The sequence below is a fragment of the Propithecus coquereli genome, unplaced genomic scaffold (assembly GCF_000956105.1).
Source record: "Propithecus coquereli isolate 6110/MARCELLA unplaced genomic scaffold, Pcoq_1.0 Scaffold247, whole genome shotgun sequence".
Lineage (NCBI taxonomy): Eukaryota > Metazoa > Chordata > Mammalia > Primates > Indriidae > Propithecus > Propithecus coquereli.
This window is the reverse complement of record NW_012148030.1, coordinates 1,462,545-1,478,778: the sequence shown is the minus strand read 5'-3', so window position 1 is coordinate 1,478,778 and position 16,234 is coordinate 1,462,545. Positions and strand designations below refer to the sequence as shown.

At 42.8% G+C, this 16,234-nt stretch overlaps 2 protein-coding genes across 3 annotated transcripts in view; both read left to right on the top strand.

Annotated features, from left to right (window-relative positions):
• DEPTOR (DEP domain containing MTOR-interacting protein) overlaps positions 1–16,234 on the top strand; it is a 153,292-nt gene that overhangs the window by 124,929 nt on the left and 12,129 nt on the right. The gene's annotated exons all lie outside the window — the stretch shown is intronic.
• Positions 8,932–10,173, top strand: LOC105812179 (nuclear transcription factor Y subunit beta). Its single transcript, XM_012646566.1, has one exon. The coding sequence runs from the start codon at positions 9,009–9,011 to the stop codon at positions 9,630–9,632; it is 624 nt and encodes a 207-aa protein (XP_012502020.1). The 5' UTR covers positions 8,932–9,008; the 3' UTR covers positions 9,633–10,173.

The following is a 16,234-nucleotide window of genomic DNA, read 5'->3' as shown; positions in this document are numbered from 1 at the left end:
GAAAAGAATGAAAGCTGTGACTAGTCTGTAGTGTGAGGAGAATTTTAGAAGGGGGAAGCAATGAATTAGGGTAGCATTTCTCAACCCTTCTGTTATCACCCCCTTAAGGAGACTTTTTTAAGACTTTTTTTTCCCTAACAACCCCCCCCAAGAAATTTGAATACCACAGACATACAGTGTACCTGTTTATCTACTGTTTGTACATATGTGCTTTATACATAAAAAGAGGATAACTTTTTCATACCCCAAAAAGCAATTTTTGCCCCTTTAGGAGACATGTCCCCTCAGTGAGAATGCATGAGGTAGGAGAAGAAAGCTCAAGAGCTTTCATAAAATTGAATTTTAAATTGAGCCATCATTTTTCATCTAATAAAATGCACTGCTTTTAAGTGTATAGATTGGCAAGTTTTGTCAGATGTACACAGCTGTGTCACTCCCAACCACAGCACAGACGTCCGTCCCCCTGGAAATCCCCCTTCGCTAGGTGCAACCACTGATATGAGTTTGTCATGAGAATTCGGCGTAAGAATTCTGGCTCCACTTCTCATGCCCCTATAACTTTCGTCAAATTACTTCGTCTCTCTGGGCCTCTTTCTTATCTGCCAACTGTAGACATATGTGGTGTCTTCCTCACAAGAAGTTGGTGAGGGATTAGAGGGGGCAATGCATGAATGGCCCGTCCCACCGGCAGGCAGGTCACCCCAACCCTAACCCTCCTCCCTTCCCACGATCTGAACATGTGGGCACACCCCAAAGAGGCATCTGGTGGTAGTATCCTGCTCGTAAACGAAGTCTGAGGATTTCTTCATTCCTGAAAATCCATCTTGAGTTCCCTGAGCATCAACCTTCCCAGTCTAGGTTGCCCACTGCCTTGTTACCCCAGGATCCTGCCTACTTCTTCCACGTCCCCCGTATTCTGTTCCTAACCTCGTCTAGAAAGCCTCTGCCACACTCTGCTGGGCACTGCGGACACGACATCCTTCCTGGCTGAGCTAATCTGGTTTCACCTTCACCCCCGGTATCCCTATCACCAGCGCCTCGTGTTCCCCACTTTCAGAAATCTCCAGAAGCATCTCTGACTTACTAACAATCATCCTCATTCTTTTCATCTGACCCATCACATTCCCTTTATCTTGTGGCCCATTTCCATGTGTCTAGCTTGTGACTGGCACTAGGTCACATGATGAAGAACCCAGGCTTGAACTCAGATACCAGGGGTTTGAGTCCCAGATTCCACTTCTGTAGGACCAAAAATAATTCCTTCAACTCTAATCTCAGCTTCAAATGGGGCTTTAAAATGGGGCTTATAATAGTCATGATTAAATGGAATAGGTGTCCCAGCCCAGTAGCTGGTTCATAATAAACAGTAAATATTTGTAGGTGTCATTTATTATATTGCTTATTATAAATATTGTGTTATCATGAGTCTTCTGGCTTAAATACAGTTATATTTATAAAGAAAACAAAGTAACAAAACAAGAGCAGAAAGGGGCAGTCATGGGGAGAGGTCCTTTGTGATCACGTTTCTGCCCTATGGCAGCACACTATTCCAATTCTTTCTAGCCTTAGAAAAGCGAAATCTCGGTTTCTCATCTTGAAATGACAGTGATGATTGTTTCATGGTGTAACCATGAGGATAAATAAAAAAATGTGCATGAAGCACCAAGCCCATGCCCATCACATGGTGGACACTCAGTGAGCATCATCTAACATACTTCATCAAATATAAGATGCTTGGATTGTAAGATGTGTCCTGATTTCAGAGTTCAAATGTGCGTCTTAGAATCAGCTAATGCTGCTATTACAGGTTCCAGCCTCCTGACGACTACCCTCATATCAGTGGGTTCATTTTTGCTTACTGCTAAGCTTGTTTAACATTTCACTGAAACTAAGTATTTGTATTCACAATTGTAGAAAAAGTCTTCTTTTATAAAGCCAATAGATGGTGAGTTTTTGAAATGTCTTGGTACAATCATGTGCTGCTCCTAAATTGGTCTGCCGTGGGTTTTAGTGCTGACTTTCTTTGTGCTGGGTCTTGGAGACAGGAAGAAGGGCAAGTGCTGAGAAACAGGCAGCCCTGGGACCCCTAAGGCCACGGTAGATAGTCAGTTACTCTGTTTTTCCAGGTCACACCCAGATAGCTAGCGTGAGGCCCAATCCGTTACCTCTTTGGAGGATTCTTCGAAACCAGATAAATCCTAAAACTACCTCCAAGTGTAAAGTCAGGAACTGCCCTAGACTGACCTGCACCTTGGAAGAGATTCAAAGCTGACCCAACCCAGGCTAGACACCTTTTTTCAAAGACATACTCGTGAATGTATCCACGACTGTTGGTTAGGACCGTCATAACCAATGACCACAGATTAGGTGGCATAAACAACAGAAATTGATTTTCTCCCAGTTCTGGAGGGTGGGAAGTCTGAGATCAAGGTGCAGCATGGTCAGGTTCTGATGAGGGCCTTCCTCTGGCTTGCAGATGGCCGCTTCCTCACTGTGTCCTTACGTGGCTGATAGAGACAGTGAGCTCCCTCGCGTCTCTTTTCATAAGGCCACTAATCCCGTAGGGCCTCACCTTTGTAACCTCATTAACTTTAATTACTTCCTTACTCCAAATATAGTTGCATTGAGGGTTAAGATTTCAACATATGGATTTGGGACAGGAGAACCCAGAATTCAGTTCATAGCAATGACCAATCTAAGTATCTTGGGAGGTAACAAACAACATGGTAATGTCTTTACTGTATCTGCTGGGATGTGACTTAGAGATTTTGCAGTTTTGGACTGTATTATCAGTTACAATTAGCTTCATTTGTAAGTGACATAAATTCTTCAAAATAGTGGTTAAGGCTAGTTTTTCTGGGTTTTTTGTTTGTTTGTTTGTTTTTTACGTTATAAGCAAGACGGAAAGCAGTCCAGGGCAGAGATGTGTCTCGGTGCTCCGTGGTCTCAATCACCTATTTTCTTTTTTCACTTTGCTTGGCTTCCATTCCCAAAGTTACTTCACGGTGTAAGACAGCGACTGGAACTGTAGTGATTAGGTTAGCACTCCAGACACCAGAAAGGAAGAAGGGAAGCAGAGGGCACTATCCCTCCTTTAAAGACACTTCCTGGAAGTTTCACATACTTCTTTTACATGCCATTGGCTAGAACAGACACACATATAGCTACACTTAGACGCGAGGGAATCTGGGAAATGTAGACTTTATTCAGAGTGGCTCTTGTGGATTGGATTGGGCCCCTTGTCTACCCCCAGTACCTTGGAATGTGACTCTATTTGGAAATAGGGGCTTTACCGAGGTAGTCAAGTGAAGGTAAGGTCATTAGGATGGGCCCTAATATAGTATGATTGGTGTCCTTATCAGAAGGGGAAATTGGAGCTAGGGACAGACATATACCAGAAAAAAACCAATGTAAGATGCACAGGGAGGAGGTGCCCATGCAACCACAGCAATGCATCTGCAAGTCAAGGAATGCCAAGGATTGCCAGCAAACCCCACACGCTAAAAGGCACGAGAAAGGATTCTGCCCTAAAGCGTTCAAGGGAGTGTAGCCCTGCTGACACCTTGATTTCACACTTCTAGCATCCAGAACTGTGAGACAAGAAAAAAAATCTGTTGTGTTAAGTCATTCAGTTTTTAGTTCTTTGCTCCGATAGCCCTAGGAAACTAATAGAGTGGCCATGTGTCCAGAAAAACAGTAGGGGTTCTATTAATAAAGGGGAAGGGGACAATGGATGCTGCAGGACACCTAATAATTTCCATCACTGACCAGAAAAAACACCGCAAACACCCTTCACCAAGTATCTGTTGAGTACCTGCTGCATCTGGTACACTGTGGCAGGCACTAACGTTCCAGTTGTGAGCAAAGCCAGTGAGGTCCCTGCCCTCAGGGAGCTTCAGGTCCAGCAATGAGACAGATGTTAATTACTTACAAATATTTAATTACAAACTATGTTAATACATGCATATATTAATTAAAGGCAAATATTTAATGATGAACAGGTGATATGTGTGTTTGGCAAGAATGTTACTGCATACAGACTTGGGTTCTCAGATACAAATTTTTCCATGTTTGAACATTTATTCATTTTCAGAATTCCATGATGAAGACTATAAGTCATGTGTTGAGTCTGTCATTTTGCCTTTAGCTTCAGAATCTCTTAATTCAACCATTTTTCTGCCAGATGAAATCAAATATTGTTGGTATTATAGTTACAGCTTATGGTTCTCCAAGGAGAGCCTGTGAGAGAAAGTGAAATGATGAAAAGGCGAAATGGGAAAACATTCATCTGGCAGAGGGGCAGATCCCTGGAACAGGAATTAGGGAGGTTGAGTTGATTGAATGCTTTGTTTTTCACATTCCTCTTCCTCCTCCAGTCTCTTCCAGCTCAGTAAATATCATTGCGATCCACCCAGTTACTAGAGCCAGAAACCTAGAAATCATGCTTTTGCTTTTTTTCTCTTCTCCCTTTAGTTCCAGATACTTCCAAAATGTTATCTTGAATGTATGTATTTTTCTTCATTTCTCCAAATCTAAACCACTGTCATCTCTCACCAGTACTACTATGGCTCTACCTATTCTCCTTACAACTACTCCATCTACTCCTGCACACTTATTATACGTTCCCCAGCCTAGCAACCAAAGGAAATCAGGAGGTCATGCCACTCTCCTGCTTGAGATCCTTCATTAGTTTCCCACTGTATCCTTACCATGGCCCAAACAGCACTACCTGATCTGACCCCTCTAAATGTTTTACAGGTCTTATCTCCTGGCCACTCTCCTCCTTGCTCACCTCCATTATCACCTGCTAGTCCCTGCAACCAGTGATAGCTTTCTCTCCTTGGGGCTTTTGCACTTGCTGCTCCTTCCTCCTAGAATTCTAGGGCCCATGCCTTTTTGCTAGGTTGCTCCTTATGTTTTACACTTCACCTTAAATGTCTCTTCCTTTTTAGTTAGGATGGTGTTATGGTCTGAATGTTTGTGTCTCCCCCACTTGCAAAATTCATGTATTGAAACCTAATCCCAGGGGGTACAGTGGCTCACACCTGTAATCCCAGCTCTATGGGAGACTGAGGTGGGAGGATCACTGGAGCCCAGGAGTTGGAAGTTACAGTGAGCTATGATCGTGCCACTGTACTCCAGCCTGGGTGATAGAGCGAGACCTTGTCTCTAAAAAAATTTTTTAAATAAAAAAATACAAAGAAACCTAATCCCTACTGTGAAGGTATTAAAAGGTGGGGCCTTTGGAAGGTGCTTAGGTCATAAGGGTGGAGCCCTCATTTATGGGATTAGTGTCCTTATGAAAGAAGCCCCACAGGGCTACCTCACCCCTTCCACCATGTGAGGACACAGCTAGAAGGCGCTATCTATGAACCAGAAAGTGGGCTTTCACCAGACTCCAAATGTGCTGATGCCTTGATCTTGGACTTCTCAGCCTTTAGAATTATGAGAAATAAATTTCTGCAATAAGGCAGATGGAAACCCTTCATAACATATTTGCCCACATCTCATTGGCTGGAATTGTGTTCCATGATCACTTCAAGGGTACTGAGGATCATCAGACACCCGTTCCACTCAGTGCTGTAGTATCTGGTTTTTCCTTATTTTGTGGTTTTATCTGACACTGGTTCAAGTTCTTATTCTGGCAGTGTCCCACATTTAGACTTGGCCTCCTTTGCCCTCAGACTGCATTTTCTTCCCCATCTGTCCTCCAGTCCTCATGTACAAACATACCCCTTCCACCAGCACCACTGTGAAATGAGAGGTCAGAATCTACAAAAGGCCGCCAGGCTGGCAGGGACCCACTTATGTCCTGAATCTCACAGGACCACTCTGGGCCATGGTGGACTTGCTGGTCTTTTGAGATCACCTCAAACCAACTTGACTTCTAGGAAGTGAAGGAAGCCATTGACAATGCTTAATGGTCATTAGATCAGTTTTTATTCTTGGCTCTTATCTAGAATTTTGCATTGAGAAGCTTTGTAAATGAAAATCTATTGGGGTAAAGATAGTTTTGTGAAAAATGTGTTTGAAATCCACCCATAAATGTCTTTTGAGTTTCCAAAGTATTGTTTCCACTACCAATAATAATAAACTTAGAGCTGGAAAGATTCCTCTGGTTTGTAATGTTATTTGAGGGTCATATGCCTCTTTGAGGATCCAATAACAGCTATTTCCAGGAAAAACGTGTGCGTGTGTGTGTGTCACATTTGCCCATTTTAATCTTGTTCGTGGATTGTCTGAAACTTATCCGTGGATCCCCGGATAAAAATCCCCCAAATCTAACCTCCTCATTTTATAGGGAAGGAAAGTAAGGCCCACAGAAGTTAAATGACTTATCCAGGGTCAAATGAGATAGCCAGAAGTAGGATCTCATCACTCCTGACCATGCTTTTAAATCAGATGTTTGAAATAGACCAACTTCAGTGCCCAGCCCATTAGGCATTCAATTTATACTATTTCTATCCCTCCTTTGTCCCACTTCTGCTATCATAGTCATTTCAATACCTAATATGATCTGGACTGTTTAAGTTTATATTATATTTAACTGTTTTTAATAATAATAATAGTAATAATGCCTTGCTTTTGTAAAACACGTGTTAGAGGATATTATATTTCTCATTGTATTCTTACAAGTTTTTGAAATAGAGGTAAGTATTACTAATTCCACTTTGCCTATAAGAAAGTGAAGACCCAAGTAAGTTGTTCAGAGCCAAGTTAAGAGTAAATTCCAGCTCTTCCCATGCCATGAATTCCATTTTGGGGTACTGGCCTTGAATATAATCCCCTTGTTTCAAGCAAGCATAAACAAGAACACAGAGATCCTTGAATGAATGCCCAGACCAGGATTTCTCAACTTTTACTGTGCATCAGAATCACCTGGGAAACTCCTAAAAAATACCCAAAGATACAGACTCAGTTGGTCTGGGGCGAGGCCCAGACATCAGGACTATTAACTCCCTAATGATTTTAATGTATAGCCAAGAGTGACAGCTACTGCTCCAGACCACTTAAATGGTGGATGTGATGGTGCATACATAATCTAGTCATGTTGTTGGATAAAAGGCTATGTTGATTTTCATGCCTCAAATTCAAATGCAAGGCAGTGCGCCACAGTTTGTTTTTGAAATACATTATAAGGCATTTGGATGGTGTATTTTTGACACTGAGGTATTTCCTTACAGAGTATCAGTTATACACACATTTGGAAATATATCAGCTCCACTCGATGTCAAACTTTGCACGGCACAAAACAAGCAAAAAAGCAGCCCCCAAATCTTAATAACAGTTTTTTAGAGCCAAATATCGCTCATGCACTCATCTTGATTGCTTTCAATTATTACACCTGTGCCATATGGCATTCAAGAAACTTGGCCTGCCTGATGGCCAGTGGAAAACGTAGCTCTTGTTGCATGTACCGCACCTAGTGAGGCAGCCAGCAAACAGCCGTGGCCTTGTACCCTGATAAGGTTCCACTGTGCCCTGTTCTCTTGGAGAAACAGAGGCTTTTTAAAGAAAAGGAAGTTATCCTTCATACTGTCCTGAGGAAAACTTAAGGCTAGTTTAAGGAGATCAATATCTTGTTAATTCAAATATGCTTTGGGTCTTTAGTTTTAAAGTATGGATTTCTCTCCATTGAAGAGAAAATGTTTATTCTTCCCACCCCCGCTTTCATACCTAGACCCATATCCACTTCGTTTTGGCAGAAGTTTGTGCTGACTGGTGGAAAGTTCACAGAGCAGGGTTTTAAATGGGGCTCACTGCAGGGGTGGAGAAAGTGGAATGCCAGCCATCTGCATAAGGTGGGGGGCTCCCTCAGCACCTCCGAGGAGAAAGCTGTGCTTGTGATAGCCACGTGTGGCCAGCGTGTAACCACCGGGGCCTTAACTAACTGCCTTCTGGGCGGGGTAACTGCCTGCACGTACCCACAGCTGGGATAATGAGATCAAGCTCCACTTTCTAGAGCCAGAGCAATCAGGACCAGGCACAGACCATATCGTTGTAAGCCCAGGGGTGCTGTGGGTGGCCACGTACCGTGGGGTCCCCACGTCTGTGTGAGCTGGAACCCTGGGCCCATCTGTGGAGCACAGACCTATGTGTCTCCAACTCTGCAGAGAGTCAAATGTCCATTGTCTTCACTTGTTTCTGATCTTGTGGGAAGAGGATACATACAAAGAGAAATTACTAGGAAAAAAATACCTATTTGGATTTGTAGGGCAGTGAGGCTACTGTCTGGTACTATAATGGTAGGTACATGTCACGATACCTTTGCCCAACACCATACAGTGTACAATACCAAGAGTGAACCCAAATGTAAACTGTAGACTCTGGGTGACAATGATGTGTCGGTGCAGGTTTATCAATTGTAGCAAACATGTCCCTCAGTACCCGGCCAGGGAACGCAGGCCGGGCCTCTTGCCCCCGGCCCCGGCTGTGCCCCCTCGGCCTTGGCCACCGCGCGGGTCCCCGGGGGGTGCCCCCCTCCCGCGGGGCCGTCGCCGGCCTGGCCGCTTTGTCTGCCGGCGCACCCCGGGCGGGAGGCTGGCGTTGGGTGCGGGGCCCGAGGTCGGCCCGGCGAGTCGGGGGATGCGCGCCAGGGGCGTCCGCTCCGCACTCGGGGGACTGACAGGTCGGCCGGACACGGCCGTGGGGCCGGAGCCACCCCGGGCACCTGAGTGGGGAGGAAGGAATGGCTTTGGTTTCCCCGCAGCCTGGTTTCCACGTAAAGAATGCAGCCATCTGGCGGCTTGCGGTCCCTGGACTTGCCCCGAAGGTGTGGGAAGGAAGCCTTTCGGATTGGACTGAGGTTTTAATCATCGGTGGTGGGAGGCGGGAGGATATGCAGGGCCTTAGGAACGGTAGTCTCCGAGAACAAAGAATTATAGAGCACCCACAAATCGTAATCTCGCCCAGAGTACTCTAACAAGGTTGAAATAGAGCAAAGATTGGACACCTTTTTAGACGGGTGTTCTTGAGCACCACTGACAACACGGTTCTGACAGTATTTCATGACAATGGATGGTGTCAGTTCTACAACAGATGCTTCTCAACTAGGCATTTCTGCCGACTACATTGGAGGAAGTCATTATGTTATACAGCCTCATGATGATACTGAGGACAGCATGAATGATCATGAAGACACAAATGGTTCAAAAGAAAGTTTTAGAGAACAAGATATATATCTTCCAATTGCAAATGTGGCTAGGATAATGAAAAATGCCATACCTCAAACAGGAAAGATTGCAAAAGATGCCAAAGAATGTGTTCAAGAATGTGTAAGTGAGTTCATCAGCTTTATAACATCTGAAGCCAGTGAAAGATGCCATCAAGAGAAACGGAAAACAATCAATGGAGAGGATATTCTCTTTGCCATGTCTACCTTAGGCTTCGACAGTTATGTGGAACCTCTGAAATTATACCTTCAGAAATTCAGAGAGGCTATGAAAGGAGAGAAGGGAATTGGTGGAGCAGTCACAGCTACAGATGGGCTAAGCGAAGAGCTCACAGAGGAGGCATTTACTAACCAGTTACCAGCTGGCTTAATAACCACAGATGGTCAACAACAAAATGTTATGGTTTACACGACATCATATCAACAGATTTCTGGTGTTCAACAAATTCAGTTTTCATGATCTGAAGAAATGGAATGGAGAGTGTGGAGAAGTGAGAGTCTGTATGATTCTGGAGCAGAGACATCAGAAGGAAATGACTGGTGAAAAGATGTCTCTTTGTACATTAATAGCTGTAATGTAGCTTCCTGATGCTTGACTAATTGAGGTGTTAATTCTGACTTGAGAATCCTTTTCATGAATGATTTTAAAGAAAAATTTGGATTTTAAAGGTATTAAAATATTTTTGTTTTGTACGAGAGTTTGTTGCTCTGTATGACTCCTGTATGCATTGTATATTGCAATTTATTACTGTCAGAGATTTGTAGACAGTTTCTTATTTTCATATTGAATCATGTTACTTTTGTAATTCAAGTAAGCAGCTGGGTTAATTCATGATGTTTGCCCTTTTAATAAAATATAAGGGTAGAGTTCATTTTGAATGCAAGTTGCCTTTATTATAAATTTGAGTTTGTCTTGGTTATGTATCTTGCATGATAACCTAACTAGATTTTTAGCATTTGCCATATTTATTAAAAAACATTTTTTTTTTTTTGGTAAAACATTCATAGCTTAAGCAGCACCATTTTTTAAAAAACGTAATTGAATAAGTGTGACTGCAGAAGCAAGTATTGTCTACCCTATGAAACTTGGTGCCCATTAACAGTGTTTACACTGTCCATTGTGCCTGTTAACGTAGTTTTAGTTATCAGAGCTTTTGTTAAGACTAGATAGATGTGGTTTTGAGTTACGTTGTTATGAGTATTGGAATTCATCTAGGTTTAATGTAGTCCCAGTGCTCTTGAAATGGTGCCCTTTCATTTGGTATATGATTTTTTTCAAAGCATATCTTCAAGTATGATAGTATCCTCTTTCAGAAGAGGAATTTTATAGTCTGATGGTAAATGTCCTTATTTTACCTTTTTAATTGAAATGTCAATGTTCCTATTTTACTATAGGAACCAAGAAACGTCAGACATCATTGTATGTCAGGCCTTTGGCATGGGTGAGCGAATGAGACGCAGGCCAGAGTGAGGGCTTTGAATGGGATGAAATAGAAGCCTCCGGCTCCTAGTCTTGATCTTTGCAATAAACGAAACTTAGTTAATGTACTTTGTATAATTTAGTAGTATGTACTTGGGTTGTTTCTTTTTTTAAGTGAAAATTTGTATTTTCTTGTCTATGCTTTTTTTTTAAGTTTTAATATCAAAAATTGCTTCCTTGCCTAAAAGGAAGTTTGAGTGAATATCATATTTGAAGGACACTCAAATTCGTAAGGTAGAAGCAATTTCCCAGACACAGGCTGAACAGAAACATTTACTTTGCCAGAAGGAGCCTTTCGCAGCATATTTGGGCTCATCTGAGGTTAGTAAATCCCTCTCCTCCTATTCCTCATTTAAAAAATAATGTCCATTATAGAAAATTCAAATAGGAAAAAAAGGGGGAGAGTAGTTAAACAAAATCAGCAATCATCCTACTGTGTTGAAATAACTGTTAATATTTTGATATATATCATTTGTCCTTTTACTTTGCTAAATATGTATATTTTTATAAAAACGGGCTCATGTTACGCACACGTTTTGTAACCTGCTGTTTTCACGTGACAATATATTTGGACATCTTCCCTGGGTCAAAAAAAAAAAAAAAAATCCCCCTCACGGGGAGGTTGATAATGGGAGAGGCTGTGCATGTGTGGGGCAAGAGGTGTATGGGAAACCTCTGTCCCTTCTTCTCAATGTTGCTAGGAACCTAAATCTGTTCTTAAAAATAAAATCTGTTTAAAAAATATGTTTGTACACAATTAGGTGCCCCATTTGGCTGTGAGGGTTCCATGCCCATCCCCCCCACTCCCGCTTCCTCTGTCACCTCTATGTCAGCGACTCCCAAAGCCGACTCTCCCTGCACACTCCTGCAGAGCTCCCGGCCATGTTCCATCTCATCCTGGACACCAGCGCCAGCATGTCTTATCAACATGTTAACGTCTCCGAGTCTCATCTTCGCCTTAAACTTGCTTCTCCTGTTAATCCCCTCTCCCGTTTCTGTCCTTGCCACATTATTCATCTAGTTAGCCAGGCTTGATACCGAAAGCTTCTGGTCTCCTCAGCTTCCCTGCTCGAATTTTCGACACCACCTGTGCACTGAGCTTCCATTTTTACACCTCCCTTAGATTCCTACCGCTGTGACTCGAGTGCGTGCTCTTTTATCCTCTGTCTCAAGCCTAGGCAACTAGTCCATCTTTGCAGTTCTTTTTAAGGGTCTGGTGGTGAGCCCGAGGTTTCTCCTCATTAGCAGCGCTGGCAATTGGGACAAAGAGCTGAACAGAGTGGAGGAGAGTGAGAACAAGTCAGAAGCTAGCAGCACTTCTGCATTTCTCTCTACTTCAGAGGAGAGTGAGAACAGGTTGTAATCCATCAGCATCTCTGCATCTGTATTAATAACTTCCTTTTTCTAATGTTTATTCCATATTCCCCAAGCCCTCAGCAAGCACCTCATTTGCTTATGGTTTCCAAATCTTCATTCTTGGATGAGTGATACTAATTTCCATCTCTGAAGTTTCTGGAGTAGAACCATGAGGGAAGCTCCTGACGAAGGCTATGGCAGGCAATGGCCTCATTGTCTGGTGGGGGTCTTGAAGCCACTTTTGGTCAGTAGGGCCATCTGTTGGGGAGAAAAATTGGATGTGGAGCAGCGGAAGGCAAGGACAGCTGGAACCCTCCAGCATTCTGTGTCTGCTTCTTACTGCATTTAACCATAACAGCCCTGAGTAATGGTTGCTGCATCAATTCTACCTTTCAGATATGCAAAATTCTCTCGTGACCAACTTGAACCTGGAACTGTACCAGAAAGGGAATCTGGGAAATGTAGTGCTAGCTTGGCCAAGCTGACACCACAAAGCTCCACCCTCTTATTTATATTCATGTTCTTCCTAATAACCAGTCATGAAATGTGCTCAGTAGAAGTGTGCAGAAGGGAAGAGGAGAATGGAGAATGTGTGTGATTTGTCCACTAAAGGGGAGGGGAGGCTGCCCTGCTAAGGAGAGTAGAGAGCTTTCCCTGAGCATCGTGCCTTACACGTACTGCTGGGTATGGAATTGTATTATATACTTCTAGAGTGAGGTTGATTCCACTGTTGTCTCTGTAAGCGGAAACTATCTATGTCTTGCTTCCTCTGGCTCCTTGGGGCAGGGGCCCAAAATGGATGAAATATTTAAGATAAGAGTCCTCTATTCAGTCTTTTCTCTCTAAGCCTCTAAAAAGAACTGGTTATGGCAAACCCTGGTTGTGTACACAACTGGACTATTTCAGCTGTTTTATAAGAGATAGAAGAAATATGGCCAAGCTGAGTCTGGCTGCCTGGGAAACTTTCCTGCAAGCATTTTTGAATGTTCAGAATGGAAGTCAGTTTTCCAGCGTTAGCCTATAAATTAATCACATTCTTGCATTAGTCTTAGTAAAGGAGTTTGGTTCTGGCTCAGAATCTAGTGGTTTAGCATTTGAAGTAAACATTGACAGACGTGGGAACTAGCCTAGAGGCTAGACCACTTAATGCAACTTAATGTCTGGTATATACTCTACAGGATGGAGAGAGAAAGGAACCAATTTTTGTTGCACATTATGCTGGGCACTATGCTAGTTGCTTAATATGTATTATCTCCTCTAATCTTTGTCACAACCCAATGAGCTGGATATTAGCTATATTTTAAAGTTGAGGCTGAAAGAGTTTGAGTCATAGCCTCTGACTGTGCAACTAACTGAAGTGGCAGAGCCAGAAGCCAAACCAGCCCTGGTCTGCCTGGCTCCAGAGCCGTTGGTCTTTCCATTATGTCATAGTGCCATTCAAATGCGTTGAAATTATTTTACTTTTCTGGTCCTCAGTTTTCCATCTAGCTAATATTGGCAAAATACACTGTCTACTCTGCCAGAGATCAAATGTTCTCTGGGAATAAAGATTTGGAGGGACCCCATTCTCTAAATTCATACAGTTCTTTTTGACTGATATGCTAGGTGTCTGAGGGTGATACCAAGGTGGCATGCTGGCCTCACCTGCATATTAATTGTTAGACAAGGCTTTTCTCCCAATCTTTAGCCAAGTCAGTGTGAAGCATTCTTAAGTTCTTGAACTGAGACAGTCCTGAGTAGCCTAATTGACAACTCCGTTCCCTGGCCCACAGCTTGCTTGGTCCTGAATATGTCCAGTACTAGTTCTGAAGCACAAACCAGCTACTTGGCTCCCTCCCCTGACGGCATCCAGCAAAGGCTGCTGAAGGTTTCTTAGTCCAGATCCCAACACACCCAAAAAGTGGTTGCTCCATTCCCAATCCTAGTTATAAACCTTTTACTTTTCCCCCTAAAACATTAGCAAGATAGTGGCATTACTATGTGTCTCTGCAAAGCACACGCACACACACACACACACACACACACACACGTATTTTTTGTTCTTAGCCCAGATCAAAGCAGTGCCACCTTGGAGGAAGAATAAGGAGACATTGACCCACCCTTAGAGGTTAGATAATGTCACCAACACACCTTAGATCACCCCTGATGAATGAAATATATATGAAAAAATGCATTGCATTTACCAAAACAAAGTTATAATGTAATCAGTTGCTTGATAAATGACCTTACTATACTCACCTTATTTAGTACTTGGTCTTTTGAAATCTTTGGTATATTAATTTTGCATTTTTAACATGATCCAGAAAAAAGTATAGTCATTTCTTGGTGTTAAGCAGTTAATAATAAACATTGTAAGGCCAAACAGTATCCAGGTAAGAGGTTCTTAAGGAGGCAAGAATTTGGGATTAGGGAGGGAGTCTGACCTATGGAACCTCTTTCCTCTTGGCCATAAGCTCGTGTGGGAGTTGACTATGCTTACATGGGAGTTGATGTATGTGTTGAGAATGTGTCTCCTGCTGTTGGAACCCACCCTCCACCCCATTTGCAATTACAGGGAATTCTGAGGAAATTCCTGTATCCCCACAGTGTAAACAAGTTTTGTATGGGGGTTTAGGAATGTAAGAGTGAGCATTTGCTCTCAGCTGACAGGTCCCTTGCCTTCAGTAGTAGAGGAAGTCCGTGGAATCTTGTGGTTATGATGTGCATATGTTGCTTCTTTTCAGCAACTGAACACTGCTATTAACCTTGGGGAACCATCAGATCCGTTCCTAGTGCAAAGCAGACCTCGGAAGTGTTCCTAGAGCAGTCATGAGCCCCCTGTGGGAAGCTGACACGAGCCATCTATTCAGATGGATCAGATGACCAGCGGATCTGGTCACAGATCCTCTATTCAGCCTAATCCACATCTCTAGAGAAAATCCCAGGAAGGCAAGTTTTTGCCCTAACTTTGGGAATCCAAGTTCAGTGGCCTGAACCAGAGCTCCCCAAACCTCCCCCTCCTCTAAGTGCACCACAATCCGCCTGTGATTGAGCCACCCAGCTGAGCAGAGCAGATCAAGGGTGAGCCTAGATCTGAAACAGACCTTTTGTGGATTTGGGCTAGAAGGGGGCAGATGCTGTGTGAGACCAGCAGGCACTTTGAATTTCTCAATTTGAAAAAAAAAAATGCTTTAGTGCTGCTTTGGTTATTGTTGTTTTATTGTGAAAGATAGTCATTCTTACACATGGCTGGCCTTCTTTCAGTGCTAATTGCACAGTCTGTTCTCTGGGGATACCACATAGGCATATAGCATGCTTAAAATGCATAAAGCTTAGGGGAAGACTAGTTCTCTGGAGAGAAAATCCTGTGTTTGTCCAAGAACTGGATCTCTGCCTCTTCCCACATAGTCACTCCAGCCAGTCGCATACTTGGCGGAGAGATTTATGGGGCTGAACATACAGCTGCAATTTTTCTTCTACTTTTTTTTTTCTTCCAAGAACAGTGTTCTGTTGTCAGGGCTGTGTGCACTAGACACAAACACATAACTTATTTATTACAGCAGCATCCAAAACTCCTAAGCAGTATCCTTGCTGAATCTGAATGTTTTTATAAATGTAAAACATTCTATATATGTAAGGAATTCCTACTTAGTAGCAAATCTTGGCTAAACTTTTGCCTCTGACGTTTTGGTGAAGGATCATCCATGAGTCTAGTTACACTGTACAGCTGTTTCATTTCTGAAGCAACTTTGTTAATGTGAATACCTTACGGACAGGACCAGAGATTCCTTAACGGAATTCAGTGTTTACTTTAAAATTATGCTGGTTGCTTACAGTGGCTTCTGGATTCTCTGTCCTTGTGGGGTTCTCTTAGATTGGAGCAAATTCACTCTCACCGCCCTGTACTGTTTTTTTATTTTATTTTAATTTTGATATGAATGAATAACACCATCACTCAACATCTATTTCCATTTCCTAAACCAGAACCCAAACTGGCTTTTCTGGGTATGGATCCATGCAATGATTTGTCTCCCTTTTAGCAATCTGCATTCAGTGGGCTGTTTAGGGGAATAGGGATTGTGCAGGAAGAAGGATGGAAGAGGAAAACCAATATTTATTTGACATTTACTGGTATTAAACACTAGGATTAGTACTCACTCAGACTTGATCCTCATTATAAACTTGATCTTCATTTTACAGATGAGTAAATTATAACTCAGAGAATTTTTAACTTGCCCAAAGTCATA